The sequence below is a fragment of the Amblyomma mixtum genome, chromosome 9 (assembly GCF_055824585.1).
Source record: "Amblyomma mixtum isolate Tamu chromosome 9, ASM5582458v1, whole genome shotgun sequence".
Lineage (NCBI taxonomy): Eukaryota > Metazoa > Arthropoda > Arachnida > Ixodida > Ixodidae > Amblyomma > Amblyomma mixtum.
This window is the reverse complement of record NC_143020.1, coordinates 24,152,542-24,167,405: the sequence shown is the minus strand read 5'-3', so window position 1 is coordinate 24,167,405 and position 14,864 is coordinate 24,152,542. Positions and strand designations below refer to the sequence as shown.

General features: G+C 54.6%; 1 protein-coding gene and 1 pseudogene across 1 annotated transcript in view; both read right to left on the bottom strand.

Annotated features, from left to right (window-relative positions):
- LOC149328523 (putative serine protease 46) overlaps window positions 1-14,864 on the bottom strand; it is a 50,683-nt gene that overhangs the window by 25,674 nt on the left and 10,145 nt on the right. The window contains exon 5 of the mRNA XM_089559008.1: window positions 12,745-12,749. Within this exon, the coding sequence (XP_089415134.1) occupies window positions 12,745-12,749 (5 nt within the window). The remainder of the gene's footprint in view (window positions 1-12,744; window positions 12,750-14,864) is intronic.
- Window positions 12,890-14,094, bottom strand: LOC149328524 (uncharacterized; annotated as a pseudogene).

Below are 14,864 nucleotides of genomic sequence, written 5' to 3'. Positions count from 1 at the left end.
TCACACAAAAATCCTCCCGTTTAATCAGCGCTGACTACACCCTCAAGAGCGTGAACCTGCATTCAACTACATTCCCCTCTTTTCAAGTAATAGTATTGTAATGGGGCGACACAGCCACAGTCAGTACGGACGGCCACAGTCCTTGTTTCAGCGGTGCTGCTCAGCAGGCCAGCGTACGGAAGCGCAAAACCCGCGTCGGCTTCCTTCTTCCTCTTCTTCGTCGGCGCTAGCTGCTGGGGCATCAAACCCCGACTCTCTTGCTCATCAAGGACAGGAGAGGCGTCGTCGAGATCGATGACATCAACTGTGCCAAACGACTCTCCCCGAAGTGAAGTGGTGGGGAAAGGCAACGGGTTCGTGACGTACAAGGCGCCAGAACCACCAGAAAGTGTGAGCACGGCATGAGGCAGCATGACAGATTTGAGGCGCACACAAAGAGGAGAGCGTGAATAAAGGACAGTAGCGTCAGAGAGGGCAGCACAAGTCAGCGGCACGAGAACAGAAGAGAAAGCTGGCACGTCGACGTCGTCAGCGGCGAGAATAGGCGCGGCCGCAACAAGGGAAGCGTCCAGAAGAGCATCACACAGCGGCGAGAAATCAATTTGAGCACGTGCATAGTCAATGATTGCGTGATGCGCGGAGAGAGTCTCACCCGAGGTTGATGTCGTGAGAGGAGCGGGTGAGAACGATGAACTCAATGGTGTAGGAGAGGCCTTGGATGACGAGGCGGGCAGTGGACGCTGCCAGAGGGCGAATGTGGTCAGCGCTGGCGGTGCGAAGCGAAAGGTCAGAAAGCTGCGTCGTCACTTTTTTTAGTTTGCGGTCTCAGTTGCGACTAATGATGGACACGGCAGCACCAGTGTCAACAAGCGCGTCAACAGAAACACCTTCAATGAGCACTTCAATAACGTTCATAGGAGCGGTGATAGGCCTTGAGACGGTCGTTGATGGCGCAGTTCTTGCCTCCGGAACTGCGGCGCCTAGTTTTACGCTTGAAGGGGTGGTGACCGGTGGCGCATAGGAGAGAGCGAACGGCGTCGAGCAGACGGCGACTGATGGCTTCGGTTGGAGGAGTCGTAGCGAAACGGAGAGGCAGTCTGAGGCGGCAGAGTAGAAGAGACCGGGACGGAGGGCAACGGAGCGTCGTACGACGGCGAGCGCCCGTAGTCGTGAGGACCGGATCCGCGCGTGCGGCACCAGCGGGCTACATGACCAGCGAGACCGCAGGCATAGCATATCGGCCGGTTATCTGGGGCGCGCCACGGATTCATAGGGCGGGGTCCTGTGCGTGGCAAAGGACGGTGAGGGAATGGCAGTGCCGGCGCGAGCTGCTGCTAAGGGTACACTGTGACAGGTGGCGCACAAGTCGGAACAACGTGCTGAAGGTGTGGCCGGATGACTGCTTCAGCATATGTCATGTGAAGTGCGTTTCAGTTTTAGTCCCACCGTAAGTGGTGTTGAAGATTTTATGGCTAATGCTGGAGAAAAGATTGAAGGGTTGCTATTTAATTCGCAGGATGTTACAAATAGCTAAGCTCGGTTATACGTCTACTATGCTGTCGGTGGCCTGACAGTGAGGGCAGCAGCGAAAAGGGCTTGCAAAATAAATATTTATTGTTCTGATCCGTGCTCAACAGCAACTGACGGACTCGTCCACGATGTTAGCAGCAAGTGTGATAAGGCACCAATGCAACAGCGATGCGATGCGTACGTTTGATAACGATGATGAGCGGGATTGAGGGCTCGCCACATATTCCTCCCGACGGAGGTAATCGTCTATCTCCGGGGGTCGTTGGCCGGGGCGGGGTTGGGGAGCGTCAACAGAAATACCACGATGTTCCTTCTCCTCCACGGCAGTGCCGAAGAATGTAGACAGCTTCATAGCAGTGAAAGAGGAGTGGGGGCCCACCAGAGGTCAGGAACATAGAGGGCAGGTGGGCGAGCGGCAGACTGGGGTCTTCGGACCGGTGCACAGGGTTCCTGGCGCAGACTGCCAGGACGCGTTTGGCTGCGAACCGAGGCGCCATAATCCAAGGCCTTGGGTTTCGCGCCGCTGACCCGCCGCGGTGGCTCAGTGGTTAAGGCGCTCGTCCACCGACCCGGACTACCCGGGTTCTAACAGGACCGCTGCGGCCGCGCTTCGACGGAGGTGGAACGCATTAGGTGCCCGTGTCATGTGCGCTGACAGTGCACGTTAAAGATCCCCAGGTGGTCGAAATTGTTCCCGAGACCTCCACTACAGCACCTATTTCTCTCTTTCTTCGTTGAGTCTAACTTTGCTCCCTTCCTTTACAGCGCGGTTGAGGTGTCCACCGACATATTTGAGACAGATACTGCACCATTTTTTTCTCAAAACCCAATTTAAATTTAAAAAGACGGAGTTGGAGTGCCGAGAGCTCAGTACACTTCTTCCCGTACCACATCCATGAGGGTCGCTGCTTGAGGATGCAAGCTAGATGGCAGTATTTGTCGCAGTTACTCGCGGACGATTTCGGGGATAACTTCCGGCAGGTTGGCCCTGGTGGTCGTTGTCGTGTTCGGGTGAATTTCAGAGACTTCAGCCGTGCACTGGTACTCACGAGTTCGGTCGTCGAAGGTCTTCCCGATTGTGATTGTGGAACCTTCTTGCGTGAATTCTGCGATGGATTTGTGCAGCTGGCATGTCAGGCTGGCGAAGAGATTGTCTTTGAGTGCAGCAATTAAAAATTGCACTTTCTTTTCCTCGGTCCTGTCGGAGTCGGCGCGGTAAAAGATGCGCTTAATTTCTTCGATCCCACCGAGGACGGAATGTTTTGTTTATTTGGTTTATTGGGGTTTAACGTCCCAAAGCGACTCAGGCTATTAGGGACGCCGTAGTGAAGGGCTCCGTGAATGTCGACCACCTAGGGTTCTTTAACGTGCACTGACGTCGCACAGTACACGGGCCTCTAGAATTTCGTCTTCATCGAAATTCAGCCGCCGCGGCGGCCGGGATCAAACCCACGTCTTCGGGGTCAGCAGTCGAGCGCCGTAACCACTGAGCCACGTGGCGGGGCAGGACTTGTTCGACAGCTGGGTTTTGCCCACAAGAGTCGTTCAGCTCTTTCTTTGCTCACTGCGGCCTTGAAAGCCTTTATTAGCTCCACCTTGAATATTGTTACGTGGCGGCTAGAAACAGCAGAGGTAATCTGCTACGCAAAGGACCGACGGCTTGGGGGTAGTCTCAAAGCACACAAGCGCTCACCTTAGCGTCGTCATCGTATCCAAAACCACTTCGTCGTCCTCCCAGCGTCCATAGCATGACCACCCCTCGCGGAAAAAGCACCGTCCCGGCGTGCACTAAATACGCCAGGGATACGGCGAGATGTAAGGTTTGAAGCGTGACACATGCACGACGTCGGTGCGGGGTGCAGCGGCCGGGGACGGTGGATGTAGCGGGTAGACCTCGTACGTCACCACGCTCACGGGATCTACGACCCGATAAGGGCCAGTATATCATGAGAGCAGCGTTTCACAGAAGAGCACATGACGGGACGGGACCGAGAGTAACAGAAGGCAGTCAGGAAGGTAGGTGACTTCACGACGGTGAAAGTCATCACGGCGTTTCTGATTAATTGGGAGGCCGACAGCCGCTGGCGGGCGACGAGACGGGCAGCGTCGGCGCGAGCGATGGCGTCCCGAGCGTAAGGACTCGTGGAGGCGGTGGCGGGCAGCACACTGTCGAAGGGCAGCAAAGGATCGCCGCCAAATAAAAGATAAAAAGGAGAGAAATCGGCTGTATAGTGACGCGTAGAATTGTAAGTGAATGTAACAAATGGGAGGCTAATATCCCAATCGCGGTGTTGGTAGAAGACGTACATGGAAATTGTGTTGGTGAGGGCACGGTTCAGACGTTCAGTGAGCCCGTTTGTCTCTGGACGGTAGGCCGTGGCGATTTGATGACGGACGGAGCAGGAGCGGAGGTGGTGGTGAAAAACATTTATAATACAATAAATATTTACAGAGAGGTGATTGGGGTAGGCCCTATTGGCCCTTTCCCTTAACAATACTAGGTGGAGCCCCTATTCCGGGGCCCCATTGGCAAGCAACGCCGCCCGCGTCCGGTGAACCAAGGCCTTTTGGGTCTTTAGGTCCTGACAGCCGAGCAGGGCCGCCTCCCAGTCCTCTCTGCTGGGGTTGGGGGGGATAGATGGGTTTGACTGACACGCCCAAAGCATGTCGAAGGTGTCAGCCACCTCCCCACAGAACTGGCACGCGCCATCAAAGGATGTATTGAAATGTTTAAGCACCGCCGGGCACAGTACAGTGTTAGTAAGAATTTTGATGAGGAGGCGCTCGTCACCGCGATCCAGACCCTTACAAGGGGCAGGGTAGCGCCGGTGCTCCTCCTTGTAGTAATCGGTGATTTGTTTGAATGTAATGGCCATATTGTCTGACTGGGAGTACCCTTCCAAGGACAGGGAGATAGCCCGGGGAGAGAGTGCGCGGGCGGCTTGATCGGCCTGTTCGTTTCCCTGGAGTCCCTGGTGACCGGGGGCCCAAATCAGGTTGCGTGGAGTTGGATCTTCAGATCGACAGCTATATTCCAGTATGCGCCAGGCAAGCGGGGGAGCCCAGCCCAACTCGTAGTTCCGACAGGCCCCTCGCGAGTCGGTAATGATGTGTTTCGACTTGGGAGTAGTGAGAGCAAGAGCAATGGCAATTTCCTCCGCGTGTGTTGCGCTGTAGGCTTTGAAAGTGAGCCCGTTGACTGTGTTTGTGTTGTGTACGACTGCGGCCGTGTACCACACCCCGTGGTGTGGGCCGGCAACGTCTACGTAATACACATGTTCTTGGTTACCATAGTATCGCGCCAACGCTTCCGCGCGCGCCTGGCGACGACCGCTATGGTCTTCTCTGGACATGTTGCGGGGAAGGGGTCGGACCCGGAGGGCGCGTCTCCAGGGTTCTGGCACTGGCACAGGGTTCTGGCACTGGGGTTCTGGTGAGCGGAGCAGTTCGGCGACCAATTGAGAAAGAAAGCAGCGGCTGCGATCGGTGAGTAGGTGACGGGGAGCACCGTGGTGGAGTATGGCGTCATGCAGAAGAAAGTCAGCAACATCAGTGGCGCAGCTGGTTGGGATCGCTCGAGTAATAGCGTAGCGCGTGGAGTATTCCGTTATGACGCCGATCCATTTGTTTCTCATATCAGACACGGAAAAGGGTCGAACAGGTCGAGACTGACACGGGAGAACGGTTCTACCGGGATGGGAATCGGCTCAATGTGTCTGGGAGGGAGAACCGAGGGCGCCTTCCTGTCGTTGGCAGAGCTCGCAAGCGGCCACATAACGGCGGACAGAACAGTATTGCCTCGAATCTTTGTAGCGTTTGTTTGTTGTGTTTATTTGTTCATGTTTCAAGGCTGCCGGCACGCTGCTTTATTGCTTGGTTTGTGAGGTAAGACGCGCCTAGATTTATCTCAATTGATCGCATCGAGGCGGAGCCGATTCTAATTTGCTCCAAAATGTTCTAGTAACTTTCCATGCTTTATCTAGAAAGTTCGCTATCAGCTTTAAATTAAGCACAGTTGACTGAGGCGGGCATTCTGTTCGACGACCGCCGAGCACGCTTTTTGCTAAGCCGCCGCCGAGTGATTCAGTGGTTTGCGGGGTCAAGTCATCCCAAATTAAGAGTTCCGTTTCGAAGATATCCTCGTTGTTTTCCCGTTCGCCGGAATGCAGTCGCCACTATGTGACATCTGGTGGAGGTGGTGGAGGTGCTAACGAATGTCCCTGTCGCCCTCACCCCCTGGGAGCCGTCAGAGCAGCCCGAGCTGTCTGGAAGAAGATCACGCGAAAGTCGCAGAAGCGGTCCCCCCCGAAGGCGAAGGGCGAAACAGCCGTCGTCTCCAGAGGTGCCCACCAGAATTCGGACTGCTGCCGGAACGCACGCGAGCGAAGAAGGACCCCTCAATTTCGACTTCAGCCATGGCTACGACACCAGCCCCCAATATTTTACAGCAGCCCCGAGTGCCGCCCACATTCAATGCTTCACCGGGCGAGGATCCCGAGGAATGGCTGGAACAGTCTGAGCGTGTCGCCGTGTTCAACATTTGGGAGGACCAGACTAAAATTAGCCATGTTTTTTTTTGTCTTGGAAGGACCAGCGAGAATTCGCTTCGAAAACGACGAAGCTTCTCTAGGGACGGTGGGAATTATTCGAACGGGTGTTCCTGAAGGCCTTCACGAGCATCATCAGGAAGGAAAGAGCTCAGCCGTTTCTACAGTCGCGCATCCAACAGGCGAACGAGTGAGTGACCGCATACGTAGAAGTTATGAAGCGCCTTTTTCGACGAGTCGATCCTGACATGACAGAAGATAAGAAAGTGAAGCTTCTGATGCGTGTTGCTAAAGAGGCACTTTTCATTGGTTTGACACGGAATCCACCCAAGACCGTTGCTGAACTCACCAGCGAAGCAGCCACCATTGAGAAAACTTTGGAAGCACGAGCTCGGCTTTTCCCTCGACAGCTCCAAGCGATCTCAACAGCCTTCTCGGATGGTGCAGCATGCGGAGGCAACCTGCGGGATGTCATCCGCGAAATTGTACGGGAAGAGTTGCGTCGCCTATTACCACCTTCAAACCAGCCTCATGTTGCGACCCTTCAAGAAATCGCACGCGAAGAAGTTCAACATGCGATTGGCACCCCGTCATCTTTGCCTCCAGCTCAAGCTCCAGTATTAACTTACGCCGCTGCAGTACGCAGACCTCAGCCCCAACGAGAGAGCCGAAGTCCGCCTCTTCGACGTGAACCAGCTGTTTTCGAAAAGCCGCACCCCTGCCCTCTCCCGCTTAGCCTACGAACGACGCCCAAGCCCTAGAAAGTGCGACGCCTGGAGGACTTCCGACAACCGCCCGCTGTGTTTCCATTGCGGCGAAGCCGGCCATTAACTTCGCCACTGCCCGTACAGGCGCATCGGCCTGCGAGGTTTCGCCATCGACGCCCCACAGCCACTCCCCGGCCAGCGACCACGGGAAATCGTCGACTACCTGAAATGAGGGGAGTACGTGTCGTCAAGCCGTCTTTCCCGCTCGCCGTCGCCGTCCATCGCAAGTTCTGCATCACCAGGCCGCAGCTGCGCCGCGGCTGTCCGAGGAAGGTCCCCTAGCCCCCGTAGGGGAAACTAAATAAAGAACCTGTGGAGGTCAGGTTGCTTGCCGAGGAAACAACGAAGATCCTCCAGCGACCACGCCGCATGAAGACGCCGCACCTACTACGCCGACGACGCATACAAAAACCTCGACCACGACGCGAACCGCCTTCAAAACTACGCCGCCAACAAGAAAAGCTCCGACCGCACGGCCCGCCCACGGTTCACATATCCTGCGAAGCCGTAACCCGACGCCGAGGACGACGTGCAACTCCAGAGATAGGATATCCGACGTAGAAATGGTTATCGGCGGCCGAAAAGTCACCGCTCTAGTCGACACAGGAGCCGATTATTTGGGGATGAATGGACCATTTGCTGTGCGGCGTTGGAAAGTAATGACCGCTTCGGACGACCCACACATTCGCACCACGGGGGGCCACCTCATTACGCCATCAGGACGATGCACAGCGCGAATGACTCTCAAGGGACATACTTATCCTGCGACCTTCGTAGTGCTAGGGCAATGTTCCCGCAAAGTGATCTTGGGCATTGATTTCCTTAATGAGCATCAGGCGATCATCGACCTGCAATCCAAGCTGATCACGCTTTCCATGGGGGAGGCCATCCCGTCGACGAGAACTCCGCAACATCACGTTGCGCTTAGTGTCCTGGAGCAAGAAGTGAGTGCCCCACGCCGCTCAAGCGTCATCGTCACCGTAGGCGCCACGGAAGCGAGTAACACTAAAGCCGTTATCGAGGGGAACATGCAGTTGCTTCTCGACCGAAGAATCGGCATCGCAAGAGGCATCGCACATTTCCGCAAAGGACAAGCTGAAGTACTGCTGACTTCAGCGAAGAATACCAGCACATTAACAGAGGAACGGGGATTTCTTTCCTCGACGAAATATCCGACGTACGCGTCTTCTTCGTCCTCTCCGCGCTATCCGCAGAAGATTCGCCTGACCAAGAGAACTCGCCCACTTTCGACATAAACCCAGCCCTGCCCTGGAACAGACAAGACCAGATCCGCAGTATCCTTCGAAGCTACGGCGCGTGCTTTTCGTCATCGCCGAAGGTCCGACAAACGCCGATTGCCAAGCATCGCACTATAACCGACCAGCACGCCCGACCTTCCCGCGACAGCCGCTACAGAGTGTCGCCGCTATAAACACAAGCCATCCGGGACGAACTGGAAGAAATGCTTCGCGACGACATCATCCAAGCTTCAAAGAGCACCTGGGCCACGCCGGTTGTTCTAGTGTGAAAGAAAGACGGCACACTTCGATTCTGCGTTGATTACCACCGCTTGAACAACATCACAAAAGAGGACGTCGACCCTCTCCCCTGCATCGACGACACACTGAACCGGCTCTGCAACGCTAAGTATGTCTCATCGATGGACCTCAAGAGCGGCTACTGGAAATTTGAGGTCGATGAAGGAAATCGCGAGAAGACCGCATTCATCACTCCAGATGGCCTCTTCGAGTTCAAGGTGATGCCGTTTGGACTCTGTTGCGCACCAGCGACGTTTCAGCAAGTAATGGATACAATGCTGGCAGGTCTGAAGTGGCAGATTTGTTTGGTATATTTTGATAACGTCGTTGTCTTCGCCTCGAACTTTGAGAAGCACCTAAAAAGGCTTCGAACAGTACTAGACGCAATCAAATCGTCCGGCCGAACTTTGATAGCAGAGAAGTGCCACTTTGCCTATGAAGAGCTGCTGTTTCTGGGCCACATCGTTAGCAAGGAGGGAGTACGCCCAGACAAGCAGAAAACAGCTGCTATCGGAATGTTTCCGCCACTGGCCAACAGGAAAGCTGTGCGCAGACTCCTCGGACTGTGCGCGTATTACCGATGATTTGTCAAGAACGTTTTGCGCATCGCCGAGCCACTGACTCACCTGACAAAGGCAGACGTGCCATTTCAATGGAAAGCGCCGCAAGTGGAAGCCTTCAAGGAACTTCAGCGTCGTTTACAGTGCCTTGAGAAGGAGTGGCTTGCCATCATCTGCGATACGTCGAATTTCCGCCCCTACCTGTACGGACGCCCATTCAAGGTGGTCAGCGATCACCACGCACTGTGCTGGCTCGCCAGTTTCAAGGACACCTCCGGCCGCCTCGCTCGATGGAGCCTGCCGCTCCAGGAGTTTGACGTCACTCATTTACAATTCCGGGCGCAAGCACTCTCACGCCGACTGCATGTCACGAGCCCCTGTAGATGCACCACCGCCGGACGACGATGAGGACGCCTTCCTGGTACCCATCAGGTCCCGAGGTTTTGTACAACAGCAACGTGCGGACCCCGACATAAAATGCCTCATTGAATACTTCGAAGGCAAGGTTTCTTCACCCCCCGCCTCGTTCAAGCGAGGATTGTCTTCGTTCTGTTTACAGAACAATGCCCTCGTGAATAACTTTGCAGCGAACAAGACAGCCTACCTCCTTGTTGTACCTGCAAGTCCGCGCCGCGGAGAAGTTCTTCAGGCCTCGCACGACGAGCCGACAGCTGTACAACTCGGGTTTTCTCACACTCTCCACCGCATTCAAGACAAGTATTACTGGCCCCGACTCTCTGCCGATATCGCACATTATGTGATAACCTGCCGAGAGTGTCAGCGACGAAAGACCACTCCAACCCGACCAGCAGGATTTCTGAGCCCCATTGAACCCCCCTCAATGCCATTTAAGCATATCGGCATGGACTTGCTTGGTCCTTTCTCGAAACCAACGTCTGGAAATAAATGGATCATTATAGCGACCGACTACTTCACCCGCTACGCCGAGGCAAAAGCCCTACTGAACGGAACCGAACGGATTTTTCGTAGAGTACATATTGCGACACGGCGCCCCCGATGTCCTCATAATTGACAGAGGAACAGCATTCATGGCGGAGGTGACGCAAGCCATCCTCCATTACAGCCAAACCAGCCACCGGCGAACAACTGCATACCACCCACAGACCAACGGACCCACTGAGCGCCTCAACAAAACCATTGCCGATATGCTCTCCATGCATGTCGATGCCGAACACAAGACCTGGGACGTCATCTTGCCTTAAGTAGTCTTCGCCTGCAACACCGCAGTGCTGGAGACCACCCAGATGACGCCTTTTAGGCTCGTCCATGGCAGAGAGGCCACGACCACGCTAGACGCCATGCTGCCCAACGTTACCGAGGAAGATAACGCCGACGTCACCGCCTACCTTCAACGCGCAGAAGAAGCCCGAAGACCTGCCGATTAAGGATCAAGGACCAGCAGCTGACCGACGCCACACGCTAAAACCTACGAAGACTCAACGCGCAATACAAGCCGGGAGACCGAGTCTGGGTTTGGACGCCCATTCGCCGCCAAGGATTGAGTGAAAAGCTTTTGCGCCGCCATTTCGGTCCGTACAATTTTCTTCGTCGGCTAGGTGAATTGGACAATGAAGTCGTTCCTGAACAAATGACTGCATCCCAGCGACGCCGCGTACGACCAGAAGTAGTCGATATCGTACTCCTAGAGCCCTATCATGGACGTTAAAGAACGAAGTGTTTCCACATTCGGTGTTTATTTTTGTACATTCCGTTTTTGATTGTTTATAGCCGCATTATGTTCTAAAGCATCGAGACGATGCTTCTTTGAGAGGGCAGTAATGCCGCGAATCTTTGTAGCCTTTGTTTGTTGTGTTTGTTTGTTCATGTTTCAAGGCTGCCGGCACACCGCTTTATCGCTTTTTTTGTGGCTCGAGACGCGCCTAGATTTATCTCGATTGATGCCATCAAGGCGGAGCCGATTCTACTTTGCGCCACAGCGTTTTAGTAACTTTCCAAGCTTTATCTTGAAAGTTCGCTATCAGGTTTAAACAGGGCACGGCTGACAGCGGCGGGCATTCTGTTCGACGACCACCGAGCACGCTTGCTGCAACGCCGCCGCCGAGTGATTCAGTTCTTTACGTGCGCAAGTCAGCCCAAATAGAGAGTTCCGTTTCAAGGACATCCTTGCTGTTTTCCTGTTCGCCGGCCTGCAGTCACCACTACGTGACCGGGCCAAAAGAAGCGGTGGCGCACGCTGTCGTACGTGCGGGAGACTCAAAGATAGCCTGCCGTGGAAACGTCATGAAGCTGCTCAAGGACGCGGCAGCGCAGGTGTTGAAGCACCACGAGCAAGAGGTCAGTGCCGTCAGGCCGCATATTGCACCGGTAGAGGATGTTCTCATGGAGCACAAACGGGGTGAGGGCGGCATCAGAACGGTTGGCAGTGAGGCGGTCGATGACGGAACGTAGCGAAGAATCCAAGCGCTGCTTTTGCGCAATGTTGCGGAAGGCCGAGATGGACAAAAAAGCAGGCGTCAGACTCACATTCATTAAAGGAAGGCGGATCGACAGGGTGACGTGACAAGCAATCCGCGTCCCCTTTAGGCACCTTTCCCTGGTCTAACAGGAACGATTCACTGACTTGCATAGCGCAAACGTTCCGTGCCACGGGCACTTGACCCTTGCTAGTGTTTCCGTGAAACAAATATTCACACTAAAAACTAACGCGTATAACCGCTGCGGTGGATAACGCTGGGAGCGACGGGTCTCACAAAGCGCGACCCGTACCACTGAACAGCTGATCACGATTACTCTCTTGGGAGGCCGATAATCGCAGCACTTCACGGCCAATCGCAGGAGAAAAACAGCTTTTGTGTGATATTTTCTTCGTACCTTCAAAGCTTATTTCTGATTTCATTAGCTACATAGCGATAACGAAATGTGTTGCGCGATGTCTCGACGTGTAGCGATGGCTCTGCAACATTTGTGCCGCGGATGTCGGGGATCGCAGTCCAAAAATTGAAATGCGCTCAAATCAAGCGCTCTTGCCTTTTTTGCTTGGGTGTCTTTGTGACCCTGCTGCGTACAGCAAGGCACTAAGCAATATGTGGCCTTATTGAGGACGTTGAAACTCGAGCGCGCGCGACGAGCATGCACCAGTAGGTGCTGTGAATCCGGCGGCTATCCTCCAACATGGCGGATCGCGCGCGGCTGCCGCTAAATGGCAGTGCATTTCGCATAAGGTCTATTGGGCCGCCTGTGAATAGGGCGGGCCTCGCCGGTGTCAATGCGGTGGGCGACAATAGAGGTTTCACCCAAGGGATGGTCCCCAAAGTCAAAAATATCACTGTAAGAGGACAAGAGGCTGTGAAGCGCTGTAGAATCAGTAGAGGGCTGATCGGCCGCGATCATTCTCGAAATAGGATCCGCACGAGGGGGCTGCGATGCAGGGACGTTGGAGACAGCAGTCGTTGCGTCAGGAGCCAGGGCAGAAACTGTGCAATCGGTCAATGGGGACAGATCATTAGGTGAAATGCCGGTGAGAAGTACCTGAGGGGACAGGCTAAAGTTGAGGACAGGGAGGCAGATCCAATCGGAGAAGGTCTGAGGAACAGTCAATAAGAGCTGAATGGGTGGTTAAGAAGTCAAGGCCAAGGATCACGTCCTGAGGGCACCTGGTCAGGGCGGTGAACCGAACGGGTATATGACGTCCGGTAATGCTGACTATCACAGTGCACATTCCAATCACGGCAGCGGGGCTGCCATCGGAGACGCGAACCATGGACATGGAGGCGGGCGTTAAAACTTTCTTGAGTCGGCGGCGCAAAGAAGAGCTCAGGACAGACACTTGGGCGCCAGTATCAATGAGGGCAAGGACCGGGACACCATCCACGAAAATATTTAAGAGATTACGTTGGGAAGCGGGGTAAAGAGAGGATTTGCAGGCCGGGCCAATGATGCAGCGTCACCTCTGGGGGCTGCATCGGCTAGTTTTCCGAGAAGAGGCGGGAGGTCGAAGGAGGAGGGTTGGGGAGTACGGTAGGAGGACGGGAGCGGCGGCCTAATGGGGAAGGTAAGCGGCTGGACCCACGAGCTTGCGGAGCCGGCTCGTCACGAAGCGGATCGAGACGTGGTGAGTAACGGCGCGGGCCGTGGTCGTTGCGGCAGTCGACGAAGGAGTAGGTGCGAGGTGGCGGGGACGAACGGCTGCTGCAGTGACGGGAGATGTGTCCGACGCGAGAGCAGGTAAAACAGATCGGCCGATCATAACAAGTACGCCGTTCGGCAGGATTGCGATACCGGTACCGAGGCGAGAAGCTGCGACTGTAAGTGGCAGCCGCGATCACTAGAGGGTCGTGGCTGGCATGAACGTTGTCCACGACACGAGGAGCAGGGATGGCCATGTTCGCAACCTCCTGGCGAACGACGGCCTGGATGAATGCCAAGGTATTGTCCGGCAGTTGAAAGGAAGAAACAGCGGACGACATCGCCTCCAGTTCGCGGCGTACGAATCGACTTAAGTTAGCCATGCCGGAAGGCTGCCGCAATGTTGGCAGATCTTCACAGGAGGAGCTAGCAGCAGTGTTCGGCAGCCAGTCAAAACGGTGAGAAGTGCGCCAGTGTTTGGCTTGCTCGAAACCCCGGCACAACGCAAGAACACAAGCCACCGTGGAACAGTCTTTGCAGAGAAGCAGATTGAAGGCATCGTCGGCAATGCCTTTCAGTATGTGGCCGACTCTATCTGCCTCGGATATGTCTCTCAACCTTACGGCACAAGGCCAGGACGTCGTGTATGTAGGCTATGTATGGCTCCGAAGAAGTTTGGGAAGAAGCCTCCTTCCTCCGAAGAAGGAGGCTCGAGAGGCGCGAGAGCCTCCTTGGCGGCGAGTTGGCGGCCGGTGGGTTTTCCGAAGAGGTCACGAAGCTTCTGCTTACAGACGTCCCATGAGGTCAAGTCTTTTTCGGGGGTTTGGAACCACACTCTCGCGGTGCCGGTCAGGTAAAATATCATATTAGCGAGCATCAGCGTCGCATCCCACCTGTTGTGCGTGCTGACGCGTTGGTAAAGGGCCAGCCAGTCGTCCACATCAACGTTGTCTGTACCGCAGAACGTGCCCGGTTCGCGGTGGTGGGCCACGACGACGGCTGCCGTTGCTGAGGGAGAGTGAGATGGCTCGGACTCGGTAGACATGGTGGCGAGACGGCGGCTACGGCGGAGAACCAGCTTGGGGTCGCGGATCGAATTACCCAGCACCTCCACCAAATGTTACGTGGCGGTAGAAACAGTAGAGGTAATCTGCTACGCAAAGGACCGACGGCTTGGGGGTAGTCGTTGTTGTTGTTGTTGTAGCCTACGACAGATGGCACATACCCACTCTGGGGGATCGGCCAAGAATCGGGTGGTAAAGGTTGGTATTGACCTGTACGTAGTAAAGGCAAAAGGAAAGCACACGGGAGAGGAACACCGGGGGAGTCTACCACAAGAACGGCACGGAGAGGATGAAAAAAAGAAACAAAACAAAAAACAAATAATAATAATAATAATTAATAATCATAAAAATATATATACATATAAAGGAGTTTGGATTGGAGAGAGTGAACAGCACACAAGCGCGCACCTCAGCGTCGTCTTCGTTTCCAAAAACACTTCATCGTCCTTCCAGCATCCGCAGCAGTATGTTCCATGATATTAAAGCAAACTCCTGGTTTTCATTCCAGGTACATGTGGAGCCCTCCAATCAGAAGGAGATGTGTCGGACTTTTGCCCCATTATTTGAATTGTTGAATGGTGAAAGGCGCCTAAATTGGTCCAAACATTCTTCGGTTCCTCACTTGGAAAGCGGTTGAATTTTGGGCCGCACGCTCGACTGCTGCAGGATAGTCAGTATAGTCAGACTGCTGCAGGAGGGGGTCAGAAAGACAGCAAAAAGGGTAGTCGAGAGAAATTTTATAGTGCTAATC